General features: G+C 54.3%; 1 protein-coding gene across 19 annotated transcripts in view; it reads left to right on the top strand.

Annotated features, from left to right (window-relative positions):
- Positions 1-14,178, top strand: part of CEP164 (centrosomal protein 164) — a 63,561-nt gene that overhangs the window by 40,135 nt on the left and 9,248 nt on the right. For 7 of the 19 annotated variants that reach the window (XM_072729684.1, XM_072729685.1, XM_072729686.1 and 4 more), the window contains exons 11-20: positions 2,336-2,421; positions 3,379-3,552; positions 4,423-4,569; positions 6,125-6,262; positions 9,403-9,603; positions 11,562-11,693; positions 11,780-11,996; positions 12,970-13,047; positions 13,286-13,417; positions 13,739-13,861. In XM_072729684.1, the coding sequence (XP_072585785.1) occupies positions 2,336-2,421; positions 3,379-3,552; positions 4,423-4,569; positions 6,125-6,262; positions 9,403-9,603; positions 11,562-11,693; positions 11,780-11,996; positions 12,970-13,047; positions 13,286-13,417; positions 13,739-13,861 (1,428 nt within the window). The remainder of the gene's footprint in view (positions 1-2,335; positions 2,422-3,378; positions 3,553-4,422; positions 4,570-6,124; positions 6,263-9,402; positions 9,604-11,561; positions 11,694-11,779; positions 11,997-12,969; positions 13,048-13,285; positions 13,418-13,738; positions 13,862-14,178) is intronic. The other 12 variants (XM_072729696.1, XM_072729697.1, XM_072729698.1 and 9 more) reach the window with 4 other exon arrangements.

Below are 14,178 nucleotides of genomic sequence, written 5' to 3'. Positions count from 1 at the left end.
CTGTTTTCTATTTCTCTTTCCTCTCCTCACAACAATTGGGACCGTGCCACAAACACCACTTGGGAAGATGCTCTTTAAATGAGAGAATAGTTAGGGAATAGACCCATGACTTATTTCTGAGTTATTTCAGCTCCATACCTTGCTCTTTGGACTAGTTGCCTACCATTCTGCTTTACGAAGGTTCCATGATGTATTTAGCTGAGGGCCAGCTCGTTAAAATACAACCCTGGAGCTGAGTTAAGGATTGGAAGGTGGGGTCTCGAGCAGCCTTGGGCCAGAGGCCTCGAGTGTGCTCACTGTACCCCCATTCTGAAGAGTCCGGTGGTGAACTACCACTCTGCTCCAAGGACCTCTGTCCGGGCCTGGTCCCAGGGTGTCCCCTTCCCTCTAGTAGGTGTGCCAGTGCAGTTTCCAACAGGAACATAGAAGACGAAACAAGAAGGAAACACACGGACTATGCCTCTCATCCTTTCCAACTCAGGGCTCGACCCCCGCCCTCAATTTTTATTATGATCACCCCGCTTTGTTATCCATTTTACATTTTAGTTTGTTATATAGATTGGCCTGTGTGATTTTTTTTTTCCTTGAAAGTGATAGAGGGAGGTATCTGCTGAGCTTGGTGTGATTTGTAGGGGAAGACAGTAGTGAGTTGAACACTGGGAGGGATGAGGGGGGCGTGGGGGCTGTTATGTACAGGCTCTGCCCAGGCTGATGCGATGAGGAGTGGCAGCACTGGCAGGGAGCCTTCTGCTGCAGGCACCGGGAGGTATTCACAGGCAGCATTTCTATTTTTAATGTAATTTGGGGGAGCTGGCTGTGAGTCGGCCCTGCCCTTCCTCGCCCATCCAGATGGGAGAGTCAGCCCCAGCTGCTCGGGCTCTGGCTGCCAGTGGAGCGGCGTGGGAGGCTATGGGCACAGGGCTGGGGACACTGCAGTATGCCAGCCGGGCCGGCCCCCCACCAGGGAAGATGGAGTTCGTTGTCTCCTTCCCTGCCTCTGCTGTTAACCCTTGTGTCCCAGAACAGACGGGGCTCCTGTGAACATGGCAGAAGGAGTGTGGGTCCTCGGATGGGGACGGACGCTGGTAGAGCTGGGTTTTTGTGCCTTAGGCTGGGGAGAGGGGAGGAGCAGAACAGGGGAGCTGGCATTTGTGGCCTGCCTTCTCTGGGCCAGGAGTTGGGCTTCACGTACATGATCTAATTTAATCCTCACCATGAGCCCTGTGAGCTGCGGTTTACTGTCCTATTTTGTAGTGGAGGAGACAGACTTCCCAGCTAGGAAGTGATAGAATGAGAGCTTGAGTCCAGGCCAGCCACACTGCTATCCCCCTGCCACCCCACCCCTGCAGGAAATACTTGAACTTATCAAGGCTAGCCCTCTTTTTCACCAGCTTGCTAGATTTGCCTAGACACCCAGGCTTTAAAATGAGATTTTTAGGGGGGACACCTGAGTGGCTCAGTTGGCTAAGTGTCCAACACTTGATTTTGTCTCAGATCATACTCTCAGAGTCATGCGATGGAGCCCCACATCGGGATGCATGCTGGGTGTGGAGTTAGCTTGAGATTCTCTGTCCCTCTGCCCTTCCACCTCCTATCCCTGATCTCCCCCCACCCCACACACATACACAATGAGATTTTTGATTTTTTTTTTTTTTCTGATAGATGGTGTAATCATTCCCTCACTGGGAAGGAGGCATCATTGACTACTGATGGGATCCGGGTGCTTGGGGGAGCTGGAGTGGAGTGGTGGAGCACTGTCTTCCTCCCTTCGGGTGCCCAAACGATACCCTTTCTGTCTGAAATATAGCTGTCTCTCATTTCACTGTCCTCGTCTCTCCAGGGACCTTTGTCTTCAGTGTGCTGGGCTGCTGCCTCAGTAACTTCTGCCCACTTAATTTCAGCATCCCTTTGCATCACTGGTACTGAAGGTCTGGGGCCTCTATGGATTTGAGGCATTCACAGATGTCTCAGCTTTTTCTTTGCAACTGCCAGTGAAGGCTTCTAGTGGCAGGAGGCAGGATTTTCTTCTTTGTGTGCATTCTCCCTTAGCCTCTGGCTTCTGGCTCTGCATGCAGTGGTTGTGGCACCTGGCTCATCCTCCCTAGGTCAGCCAGGCCAGCCCTGGGAGCAGCTGCGAGCCTGGGGGCTTAGCCAAAGCCCCCGGAAGCTCCATTATACAGTCTATAGGCCTTCTCTTCTGTGTCCCAAGTGGTCCTCATCCTACTCAAGAGCCACCTCTCAGTACTTCCTCTTAGGCACAAGAGTTGGTTGGAGGATTAAGGGACCCAAAAGCAGACCTCTCCAATATACACTTTGCACTGCTGCTTGCCTACAGGCCCAGAGGCTGGGGAGAGAAGACAAAGATGGCAGCCAGTCCAGCCAAGATGAGCTGCAGAACAAGCAGTCCAGAGGCTCAGAGAGGTACAGTATGTGGGAGGCCGCCCTTCAGGGACCTTCGGGATGTGTGAACTTGGGCAGAATTCCTGGCTTTGGTGTGCATGGCTCAGCGTGCTCCTGCCTGAAGGCAGATGGTGAGCTGACTGGATGGCCTTGCAGAGTCTGTGTGTGCTCGCGCATGCACGTGTGTCCATGAGTGCACCCTCTGATTCTGCACCAAGACAGGAATGCGGGTATGTTTGGTGGGACTTTGTGCACCACTGTGGGCCAGGGCTGGAGGAATCTGCCAGAGGCTCAGTACTGCAGCTTGGAGCTGATGCTCTGCTACATCAGAAATGGCTGCAGCCGTGTCTGTGTGTGTGTGTGTGTGTGTGTGTGTGTGTGTGTGTGTGTGTGTGTGTGTCTGTGTGAGGTACGGAGGGAGAGCAGAGAGACTGGGACGGAGAGATAGGACCTTCCAGCTTCTGAGGCCCGAGCTACAATGAGAGGTACTTCCTACCCTGGGAAGAGGAAATGGGGCAGTTGTTCTGCTTTTCAGACCCTGAAGAGCTGTCAGTGTTCCTACCAGCTGAAAACTACAGCTTCGTGCATTTTCTGTAGTTTGACCATTCGAGTCTGTCTTCTCTTTTTCTCCCTGTTTTCTGCTCAGTTCTTCCACCCCTGCCTGACCTCAGAGATGGTGAGCACTGGGTGTGGACATACTCGTGAGAGGGCCCAGCTCTCACCCCTGGGCCAAGCAGGTGCAGCACAGGGGCCCAGGAGGGCTGAGTCTGATCCAGGCAAAGGGAGTGCTCAGTGGGGAGTTTCCCCTTCCCGCTTTGCTGGCTGCTTTGCCCCCTTGGCTCCCCGTGGGTATAGGGCCGGGGCTGCAGCCCTGCCTGGGAAGAGGAAGGGACCTAGGTCCACATACTAGTTCTCTCTGTTCTCTCCCTGCTCTCTAAATGGCGGGACTTACCCTGCTGCTCTGGCTGGTCCGACCAGGTTGTCTCCTCCACTTTTGCCTGGGAGGTGGCTCCAGAGTCCCCTTCACAGCCAGGCCACCGAAGAAGGGCCTCCTCAAGCCTCTGAGGGGCAGTCTGAGCAGGAGCAGAAGCGGGCAGAGGAGCCTGGGGAGGACTCTGCAGGCAGCCTGGTCCTGCCCAGTTCCCTTCAGAGGTAAGGGGGAGCTGGCATCTAGTTGTGTGTGCAGGGACTGAGAGTGACTGTTGGGGGTGCCTGGAGAGGTGGAGGAGCTGGGCTGGGTTCACAGGTTTCCACTTAGTGCCTCATGTGAGCCGGGTGATGAGGAAACCTTCTTTCTAGTCCTTCATCTACAGCTACATTTGGGGTGCACCATCTGATTCGGGGAGCCTAGAAACTCTTAAACAAGGAAGCATATCATGTGACCCAGCTCTCTTCCTGCCCAGGGGCTGGGACAGAGACTGTCTTCCCCCCTGGGCTGTGCTGTCAGGGGCATTTGTCTCAGTCCCCACCTGCCAGTGCTCCCCCCACCCCAGTAGTCATCCCACTTCCAGTCCTTTAGCAGACCCAGGTAGAGCCCTGTGGTGTGCCAGGCCCCTGCGGGAGGGAAGTGCAGAGTCCTAGGCTTCCCTAGGCCAGCCGAGGGGACCTCTGTGCTCCAGCCTGGCCCGGAGCCTGGCTTGCATCTGCTAGTTCTTGTGCTCCCCTGGTGAGAGGAAGGTGCTGGTGTCAGAGCTGGTTTGAGAGCACATCCAGTTGGAATGAGTCACTGGGGGCAGCCAAGCAGCAGCGACGTTCAGTCAACAGCTTCTGCTGATGACCTGTCGCGTGCAGAGTTTCACCTTGGGTGCCATGACCCTGGGTTGGCCCACATGGACGTGTGTGTGTGGGGGTGTGGGTGTGGGGTTCTTCAGTGTGAACAGCTAGGGAAGAGGCGGGCGGGGAGAGTGAGGCCTGAGATAGGGATGTTTGGTTGGGGCTGATTCCTTTGCCCTCATCACCATTCTCTGGAGCCTTTTGCCTTCTCACCGGCCTTCACACAGTTGCTTCCTTCCTGCTCTCAAGGGAGGAGACTCCAAGCCCACCTGCTGCCCAGGAGAGGGGCAAGGAACAGTGCTCTGGGGCCACAGAACTGGGCCCTGGGCAGGAAGAGGCCCAGGAGCTTGAGAAGCAGGTGGCGGCCAGCCCTGCCCCACCAGTCTCTCCAGAGCTGTAAGGGCCAATTATATGTGGGTCCCTGTCCTCTGTGGTGTGTGCATTGCTTTAGGGCCCACCACGCTTGGGGGGCTGGGGGGATGCTCTGGCCCCTGCCCAGGGGTTGGAGTGGGGGGAGACCAAGCGTGCCCTTCATTCTGTGTGCCGCTTTGAGATCCCCAAGTGGGTCCCAAGTGGTGTGGTCACAGATTGAGGGTGGGGCTGGCTAGGTCCCTGGAGCTCCTAGTCAGGCCCTGAGGTATAAGGGTGGAGGTGACGGGGTACCTCCCGGGCTAGGAGAAACCTGGTAATCATGTTTCCCCTTCTACGAAGCACTATTTTTTGCTTTCTTAGAAACATTTTTTTTTGAGCTATTTATGTACACGAGAGTACATAAATCTGAACTGTACGAATTGGTGCACATTTATGCTCAGGTCAGATATAGAACATTTCTGTCCCTTCAGGAAGTTTCCTCATGCTCCTCTCCTCCCAGTCACCTGCCCCAGGTCACCACTCTTCTGTCTCATAGATTCATTTTCCAGTTCTCCAACGTGACATAAATGGAATTATATAGTCTCTGGTGTCTCTTTCTTGGGCCTGGGTCCAGAGCTCATATGCGTTGTTATAGCGGCACTGTTAACACTTAGAGATCACTGAGCTTTCCTCCTCCCACTGTTCCCTTCCCTCTCCCCCTTTTACAGACGATGAGACTGAGGCTCACAGTGAAGGGCTTTACCCAAGGTCACATCGCTGGTCAGTTGCATAACCAGCACAAGACTCTGGTCACTGGGGCCCTAGACTTCCTGCTCAGCCTGGAACCCCTGTTCCTTTTCTCTGCATGGAGAGACAGGAGCCAGGGTGAAGCAGTTTTTCCTGCCTGTGAACCTAGTGCCACAGAAGGATTACAAGTCCATGGGATTCGAGGGAACCTGTAGACACAGGTTCGCACACTGGTTATTTACAGGCGGCGCCCCCCAGAGCTGGCAGGGTGCTTGGGCTCCTGACTCTGGTGCTCATCGTCCCCCTGCAGAGTGATGTGGGGACGGCACAGCCCCATGTTGAGGCAGCTCTGATGCTGAGGAATGACATGGCCTTCCCAAGTCTCCTTGGTGACTGTGGACACTGGGTCAGGGTACTTTCTATGAGGACGGGAGGCCTCTGCTTTCAGAGACTGGAGCCTCTGGGCAGAGGTGAGAGGGCTTTGTCCTGGCACCTCGGGGATGGAAGTGGGGCCGTGAGGCTCCTCCCCATCTCTCTTGGCTGGTGAGCCCCCTTACTTTGTGTTTCTTCTCCCAAACCAGTGAGGCTGCCCCTGCTGGGTCTCAGAGACACGTTCCTCAACCATACGCTCTCACTTTACAAGTGCACTTAGGGGAATATCTTCTGTTCCTTTCCTGAGTCTTTTTGGGCCCCCTAACTTCCTGTTACTCATCTTCACAGCTATGTTTCTGTGTGTCAGGAGAAGTAGCTCTGTGTGTCTTATTTGTATCCATGGGATTTTAATTTATGGAGGTGACTGAGTGACAACACAGGCCAGTGCCATTCAGGAAGAATTTATTACCTACATTTCCAGAGAGAAGAGGGCATGCCCAGCCATGGCAGGCCACTTGGGGAAGGACCAGGGTGTGTCAGGAGACAGAAGAGTCAAGAAGGGAGAGCATGGCACAGAGCCTTTATTGGGGTTCCTGTGGGAAGGAATGGATGAGGCAGGGTAAGTGCCTTGAGTGAGTGTGGGATTGGATAGTTGGAATAATTTTGGTGGGCTTTGGGCTGTGGGGGTGGCCCTCCAGTTGCCTGGTACCCGGCCCTGTGTGATTCTGTGTGAGTTTTAGAAGGACATGGTTCTGGTGTGGCCTCCCTGGGAGACTGGCTGGTTTGCATATGAAAGACACATTCTCTGTGGTCACTAAGGGCTGGCCAGTCCTGAGACTGGCAGTCTCTCCTCCACCAGCAAACTTTTAAAGATGTCAAAACAGGGGATCCCTGGGTGGCTCAGCGGTTTAGCACCTTCCTCTGGCCCAGGGCATGATCCTGGAGTCCCAGGATCAATTCCCACATTGGGCTCCCTGCATGGAGCCTGCTTCTCCCTCTGCCTGTGTCTCTGACTCTCTCTCTCTCTCTCTCTCTGTGTCTCTCATGAATAAATACATAAAATCTTAAAAAAAAAAATAATTAGGGATGCCTGGGTGGCTCAGGGGTTGAGCATCTGCCTTCGGCTTGGGGTATGATCCCGGGATCTGGGATGGAGTCCTGCATAGGGCTTTCTGCATGGAGCCTGCTTCTCCCTCTGCCTGTGTCTCTGTTTCTTTTTCTCTGTGTCTCTCATGAATAAATAAATAAATCTTTAAAAAAAAATTAAAACCACCAGGCCAAATGTGAGAGTGGACAGGATCTCTTTGATTGCAATCCTAGTGGTGGTGCAGCCAGTTGAGAATGTCCTGAATGCCACTGCCTCCCTCTGCACTGCCTGCCCTCCCTGCTCCTTCACTTCCTTGAAACTCCTTGATGGCCAGCCTGAAATGGTGATGCCTCAATAGAGCATCCTCTTGGCCACCGACTGTTGGAAACTGGGTCTCTCTGATGCTGACACCTGAGGAGTGGCCTCGAAATCAGACCTGCCTCTTCCTCTGGAGGCCTCATCCTCCCCATTGTCTCCTCAATCAGCTGGGGCATCATTGACGGCCTGGGACCTAATCAGGGCGTTTGAGATGCTGGAGCTCTAAAACAGGGACACGGAGAAGAGGAGGCCTGCTAGAAACCAGCCCCTCCTGCCTGTGTGCCAGGTGTACGGGCACGCTCACTGGTGCATGTCGCCTGGGCACACGCTGCCATGCTGCCCAAGGCCCCGTCTTTCTGCAGCATCTGTCCCCCGGGCTCCACATAGCTACGCAGCCCACAGGGGAGAGAGACATTAAAAGGTACCATCTCAGGGAAAAAAAGATGTTTTCAGCCAAGGCTGGAAATGAGTTGGAGGGTTGATGAGGCGGAGAACTACGAGGGGAGGCTCTTTCAGGGAGCGGGACTCTCAGAGGAGGTGGCGGCCTCATCTCTTACATCTGCATCAGTTGGGGCTGTGCCAGGGGACTTGAAGCAGAGCTGGCCTGGGAGGGGGGCAGAAAAATGGGTTGAGAGCAGAAGAGAACTGAAGGCCTAGCTCATGGCTGTGTCCGGTTGGGGTTAATGATTTTAGGAAAGAGGGAAGGGAGAAATCTTATTGGTATTTCAGAGACATCAGGAGTCTTTTGTGTCTTCCTTCTCTCGCTGGTCTCAAGGGGCCAAAATGGAATTCCAAAGCCCTTCTTTTCTTCTAATCTGATCTTGCCTCCTGCCTTCCATCTGCTGTGGTGAAGGAAAGGGGGTCCTGCGTCCCCAGCAGGAGCACTGGCTCCCTTCTTTGACTCTTGCCCCAGTGCTCCTTGATGGGGACTGTACCCACAGGCTGCAGAGGCTGACGGGGCCAGTGTGCCTGGCCTCCTGCACCCAGGCATCATCGGGGAAGGGTGGTGATTGTGTGGCCATCTCTCATTTCTAATGTAAGATCAAAGGACCTGACCTAGGAATGCAAACATGCGCTGGCCTTAGGAGAGTTGTCCCGGGAGGCCAAGTACTTCATCCCGCTTATGCTCTCACGCCTCCAAATGTTATTGGGTTTTTCTCTGGGCCTTTCCTTCAAGAATGAGAATACAGGGACACCTGGGTAGCTCAGCAGTTGAGCGTCTGCTTTCAGTTCAGGTTGGGGTCCTGGGATAGAGTCCCACATTGGGCTCCCTGCGAGGAGCCTGCTTCTCCCTCTGCCTATGTCTCTGCCTCTCTCTCTGTGTCTCTCAGGAATGAATAATTTAAAAAAAAAAAAGAATGAGAATACAAGGAACATATCATCCTTCACGACTTTATAGACATATATTTTTTTAAGATTTTATTTATTTAGTCATGAGAGACACAGAGAGAAAGAGAGAGAGGCAGAGACACAGGCAGAAGAGGAAGCAGGCTCCATGCAGGGAACCTGATGTGGGACTCGATCCTGGGACTCCAGGATCGCGCCCTGGGCCGAAGGCGGCACTAAACCACTGGGCCACGCAGGGATCCCTTTAGACATATTTGTAACAGTATCATTACTCCTTATCTTACCACCCACCTTATGGATCCAAGTTAGCAATGAATTTCTTTTATCTGTTAACATTGAGTTAACTCTAAGCAGATGCAAACATGGCATCATCAGGGAGAGATGGAGCGGGACATTGTTGCGCTCTTGGTACTGTCTTTGGCCAAGGGAGCCAGGCAGGTGACTACTCCCTTGGCCTTACTGTTCTGGACCTCCATGGACCATTTTGGGTGTCAGGGTAGGAGACACACATGCTGCTTCTCCTGCTGGCTCCTAAACCTTGGCCTGTGTTCAGTTCGGGAGGCAGAGCCTCTGGGGATGCCCTGAGCTGCTGGTGTGAGCCTCAAGTAGCAGGCAGAGCCCTAGTGGGGAGACGGGAACAGGGCCATGAACCATCCTGGGGAGGAATCCATTAAGGACAGAGCTTTAATCTCCCTGTTATTGCCAGCTTGTGAGCCACATCTTCAGGTTTTCACATTGCTCTACAGCCTACCCAGGTCCACCGAGCCTAATATGGGGTACCCTTCTCCTGCGGCTCTTGGGGCTTTAACCACAGTGGAGCTTGCCCTAGGAACCAGTGCTCCCTGTGTCTTTGAAGGGGTAACCCTCCTACTAGCCCTTGGGTGGCCTGATTTGCATATGTGATTCCTGACCGCGGGCCCTCCTTTAGGATTCGTGTGTGTTTTTCTGTATCTATATAAAAGATGAGATATTAAGTCTAATGAAATGCTATCCCCCACCCTTGGTAGACAATCTACAGAGCCTGCAGCTCCCCCAGAGCAGGCTTCGCTGAAGGCCATGGAAGAGGCCATGGCCCAAGAACTGGAGCAAGACTGGAGGCGGCTTCTGGAATCGAAGCAAGAGAAGATGCAGCAGTTGCGGGAGAAGCTGTGGCAGGAGGAGGAAGAGGAGATCCTCCAGCTTCACCAGCAGAAAGAGAAGGCTCTCAGGTCCTGCCCTTCCCCTTAGGCAAGCGGTTGGGCCTTGCAGTGACATGGGGAGCAGGGGGCACCCTACCCCTACCCCAGGGCCCTGTGGCCCCACTGAGACTCCTCCTCGGTGGTCTGTGTTGGGGAAATGGGCTCCCTGGTTTGTGTTTTTGGGAGTTGGGAGGCATGATAATAGTGGAGGTAGCGAACTTTTTGAGAGATTAAAGTCCCTGTGCTTTATATTTGTTAATTGGTTTAGTCCTGAGAGTGGCTCCTATGCAGTGTTGCTACCAACCCCATCTTACAGGGTCTATTATACAGATGAAGAGACTGAGGCTCAGAGAGGCTAAGTGACCTGTCCGAGGTGTCGAAGTTCATAAGCAGCAGAGTCTGATTAGCTTAGGCAGTTGGTCCCTGGAGCCCATTTTCCTAACCACTGTGTTGTTTTCTTGGGAGTCAGGGCCCTGTTAGGACCCAGCGAGATTGGTAGGAACCACACAATCTAATGTGAGGGACTGTTTCCTGGGACACAGAGGTTTCCATCTGGGTTCCTGCTCTTTGCGTAGCTGACTGGGTGGCCCTTGACAAGTAAGACACTTAAGGCTAGGCTGGTCTGTGTGGATGAGATTGTGTGTACATGAGGGCTATGGCCATCTCTACTGTGAAACTTCCACTTGGTAGAAATTTCTGGAAGCCACAGTTGAACTCATAGCAGGTACTTCTTGAACGGGAAGGCAGGCAGGGCCACCCTTAGTTTCTTTAGTCCTAAAGAAGAAAAGATTGAATTGTTTGTGAGATGAAAAAGAGACTGTGGTAAAAATGAAGGACTTAACCTCTCAGGACCCTTCTAGCTCTGACATCCTGTGGTGCCGTGTGGAACGTGGAGCTGTTGGACAAGGAGAAAGGATTTCTGGGGAATCCAGGAGGGAGGATTTTTATTTAACTCAAATTTTCTATTATAATGGAGGAGAGCAGTGGTGCAGGTGACTTGAAACAAGAAAATGACCCTAATTCTTTTTCGGCTTTGGAATTCACTAGGCAGCTTTTCAAAGACATTGTCTTCTGGATCATGTTTTTCTCAGGCTTGAATTCCCTGACTGCACAGCACATGGCCCCCAGTCATGTAGGGGCTGCATGGGCAGGGGGGTGTCTACCTCAGATGAAATGGTTACTGTCGTTTGCCTGTAAATAAGATGTCCTTCATGGATTGTCAGCTCTTGCTCATAGTTTGGGGCTGGGTGATGCTGTTGAGATTTCCCAAATATTTATGGAGCACCTAGTTCGTGTCAGCTACTGTGTTCAACACCTCGGCTATAACAGACTTTAAGACATGATTCTTTCTCTGGAGGAGCTCCCAGACTTATAAGGAAGGGAGACATGTGAAAGATGAATTGTGATATATGGTACAGAGTGGCACGGGATAAGGAAGGGCAAAGGGAACAGGTTGATCAGTGAACCCGGCAGCTCTTGGGAAGACTTCTCTGAGAGGAGGGAGCTGGGTATTGAGTGGTGAATATCGTTTTGTCAAGTCAAAAACGGAATTCTAGGGAGAGGCTCCAGCACAAATGAGGGCCGAGGTGCAAGGAGGTGTGTGGCGGGACTGAGAGGCGGTGGCTCCTCTGATGTGGCTGGAACGGTTAGTTAGGTGGGGAATGAGAGGACGCAGCACCAGAGCCAGGTTGGAGTCAGACTGGATCTGTCCTTGAGTGAATGCCATGCCGAGGTGCATCTGTAGGCAGAGGGGAGCCTCTGGCAGAAAAGTTGTTCTGGGATCAAGCAGCCTGCCATCCTCTTGCTGCAGCAGAGAGCAGATAGTGTTCATGGTCTGTTCTTTACCCTGGAAGGTATTGTAGGGAGGCAGAAGGACCCAGATTTAGGAAGCTCTGCAGGCGAACTACAGGTTTTTAGAGGCCCAGAGTCAGAGACTACAAATACAAGAGTGGTTCCTCTGACAAAGTTCCCTTTCTTTTCCGTCCCAGTTCCCTGAAGGAGCAGCTGCAGAAAGCCACTGAGGAAGAGGAGAGTCAGATGAGGGAGGAGGAGAGCCAGAGACTGTCCCAGCTCCGGGCCCAGGTGCAGTCCAGTGCAGAGGCAGATGAGGGCCGACTCAGGTGAGCACGCACTGTGAGCCAGCCGCCCCGTGGCGATACCACTGGAGTGCACGGGTCTGTCCCATTCTGTCCTGTCTGTCCATCAGGGCCGAGCAGGAGGCTTCCCTGCAGAAGCTGAGAGAAGAATTGGAGTCTCTCCAGAAGGCCGAGAGGGCCAGCTTGGAACAGAGGAGCAGACAGATGCTGGAGCAGCTCAAGGAAGAGATGGAGGCCTCAGAGAAGAGAGAGCAGGCTGCCTTGAACGCTGAGAAGGAGGCAGCTTTGTGGCAGCTCAGGGAGCAGCTGCAGGGGGAGAGGAAAGAAGTGAGCCAGCAGCGTGGGGCCTCCCGTCTGACATGCCCCTGGGCTACGTGTGGAGGGGCTGGGTGCCAGGCTGTGTGGGGTGGGGGACCAGGCACAGAGGAGGTGTCTACATGGCTGGCAAGGGAGATGGTAGACAGTGGGTGGGCCAACCGTCTGGGCCTACTGCTCTGCGTGGGCCTTGCTGTCCAGGGCAGGTGCTAGCCTGTCTGCATGGCACAGTGGCGAGTGTGGCAGGTATCCAGGGCACTGACCAAGGCCAGCAGTGGCTGGGAGCTGTCAGTGGAAGGGGAGAGGTTGGAGGGGAAACGGCCTGTGGATTTGGGAAGCTTTTGCCACGGAAAGAACTTAGACCAGACCGGATGTCTTGCAAAAAAAGGTGCCCTGTCCCAATCCTGGGCCCTGAGGGGCAGCTACAATGACCTCTCATCTCTCTCCTGCTGTAGAGAGATTGCACCCTTAGAGGGAGGTTTTCTCCTTTGCCTTTAAGCCCTGTGCCTCCAATCCTGTTTCCTGACGGTCTGTCTCTAGATAAGAGGTGGAAGTAAGGAACAGGCCACATGGAGATTTTTCTCTGGGTGATGGTGAGCATCAGTGCTTAGAGAAGGAGAGATTCCACAAGGTGGGGGAGGGCGCCCAGGGGCTCAGACAGATGGCACTGGACCTCCAGCCCTCACAGCCTTGGGCCCTAGTCATGGGCATGAATGTGACCTGGTACCCATGGCCTAGCCTGGGGGCAGGGGGATGGGTGCGGTGACCTGAGACTTATGAAATGCCCCTCCACTCTGGCCTCAACTTGTTCATTTGCTAGTTGCAGACTTTAGGGACTGAGTTATTCTGGGGGGACAAAGATGTGCCTGTGGTTTCCCTTGGCCCTTTAGTTGGGAGAGTCTACATGGTCTTCCTTCCCCTGGGGCCCATGCCCGGCCAGCCTTCCCTGCCGTGCCTCCCTCACAGGCTCCTTGTTGCTCCCCAGGCGGTGGCAGCCCTGGAGAGGGAGCACAGAGCCGAGCTGGACCGGCTCTCTTCCTCGCTGGAGGCCAAGCACAGAGAGGTGAGAGGCAGCCGGCCCTGGCCTGTAAGGCAGGGCCCGCCATGCTGGTGTCTGAGTCTGGGCCTCAAGGCCCCTTCACTGCTACCAGGCAGAAGAGCTTGACCCGATGCCTGCCCCTGGGGCGGGAGCCTTCCTCTCCCTGCAGCCCCATGAGGGTGGGCACTGGGCCCCTGGGAGGTGAGCCTCCAAGGCGGCTCTGCAGCGCCGAGTCACATCCCCTGTGCTGGGGCTTCCTCAGGTTGTCTCCAGCCTCCAGAAGAAGATAGAGGAAGCTCAGCAGAAAGAGGAGACCCAGCTGCAGGAGAGTCTCAGTCGGGCAGAGCAGAGGGCTCAGCAGAAGGTTCACCAGGTCCTCCAGTATGAGCAAGAGGTAAATGCTGGCAGACTCTTGTGGCTTCCTGTATTCCTGTCCTGGGCACTCCATCCTAGCCCAGGGGTCCCTGCTTTGCTTTGGATGGCTCAGCTGGGGCTAGAACTCCTCGTTGCATTTTTATGCCTCCATTCCCTTGGGGCCAGGCGCTTCTCCATCCTGGCACCCCTGTGCATGAGTGGGGTGTGCTGTGCATCTATCACTTGTCATGCTCGTGTGATGTGTGCAGGTGGGGGAGCACCAGGGCGGGCATGTACTCTGCCTTCAGGGGCTGGTCCCCCCTTAGGCCGGTGTGTCACATCCCTGTCACCTACCTTGCAGCTCAGTGGCCTCCTGCGGGAGAAGCGCCAGGAGGTGGAGAGGGAACACGAGAGGAAGCTGGACAAGATGAAGGAGGAGCACCAGCAGGTGGTGGCTGAAGCCAGAGAGCAGTACGAAGCCGAGGTGACTTGCCCCTTCCCCGGCACACAAACGCACCCATCCTGCAGTCCCTGGCAGCTGGCTGGCGCCCAGCAGTGGTGCTGTCCCAATCACCTGCTTACTACTGCTGCAGCGGAGGAGTGTCTCCCCCATAGCAGGCAGGCTCCTTCCCTCCCCGAGTGGTGGCGGCTTACAGATACTGAGCTTGTACCCTGTGCCCACGTTCTTCTCAGCCCTGATGTTCACGAACTTGTTTAGTGCCCTCAGCACCCCGAGAAGGTGAGGGCTAGAGTGACCTCCAGCTTGAAAAGGAAACAGACCTAACAGTGTGAGCCCCTTTC

Source organism: Vulpes vulpes, chromosome 12 (assembly GCF_048418805.1).
Source record: "Vulpes vulpes isolate BD-2025 chromosome 12, VulVul3, whole genome shotgun sequence".
Classification (NCBI taxonomy): domain Eukaryota; kingdom Metazoa; phylum Chordata; class Mammalia; order Carnivora; family Canidae; genus Vulpes; species Vulpes vulpes.
The sequence above is the reverse complement of the archived record's forward strand: the minus strand, read 5'-3'. Positions and strand labels throughout refer to the sequence as shown.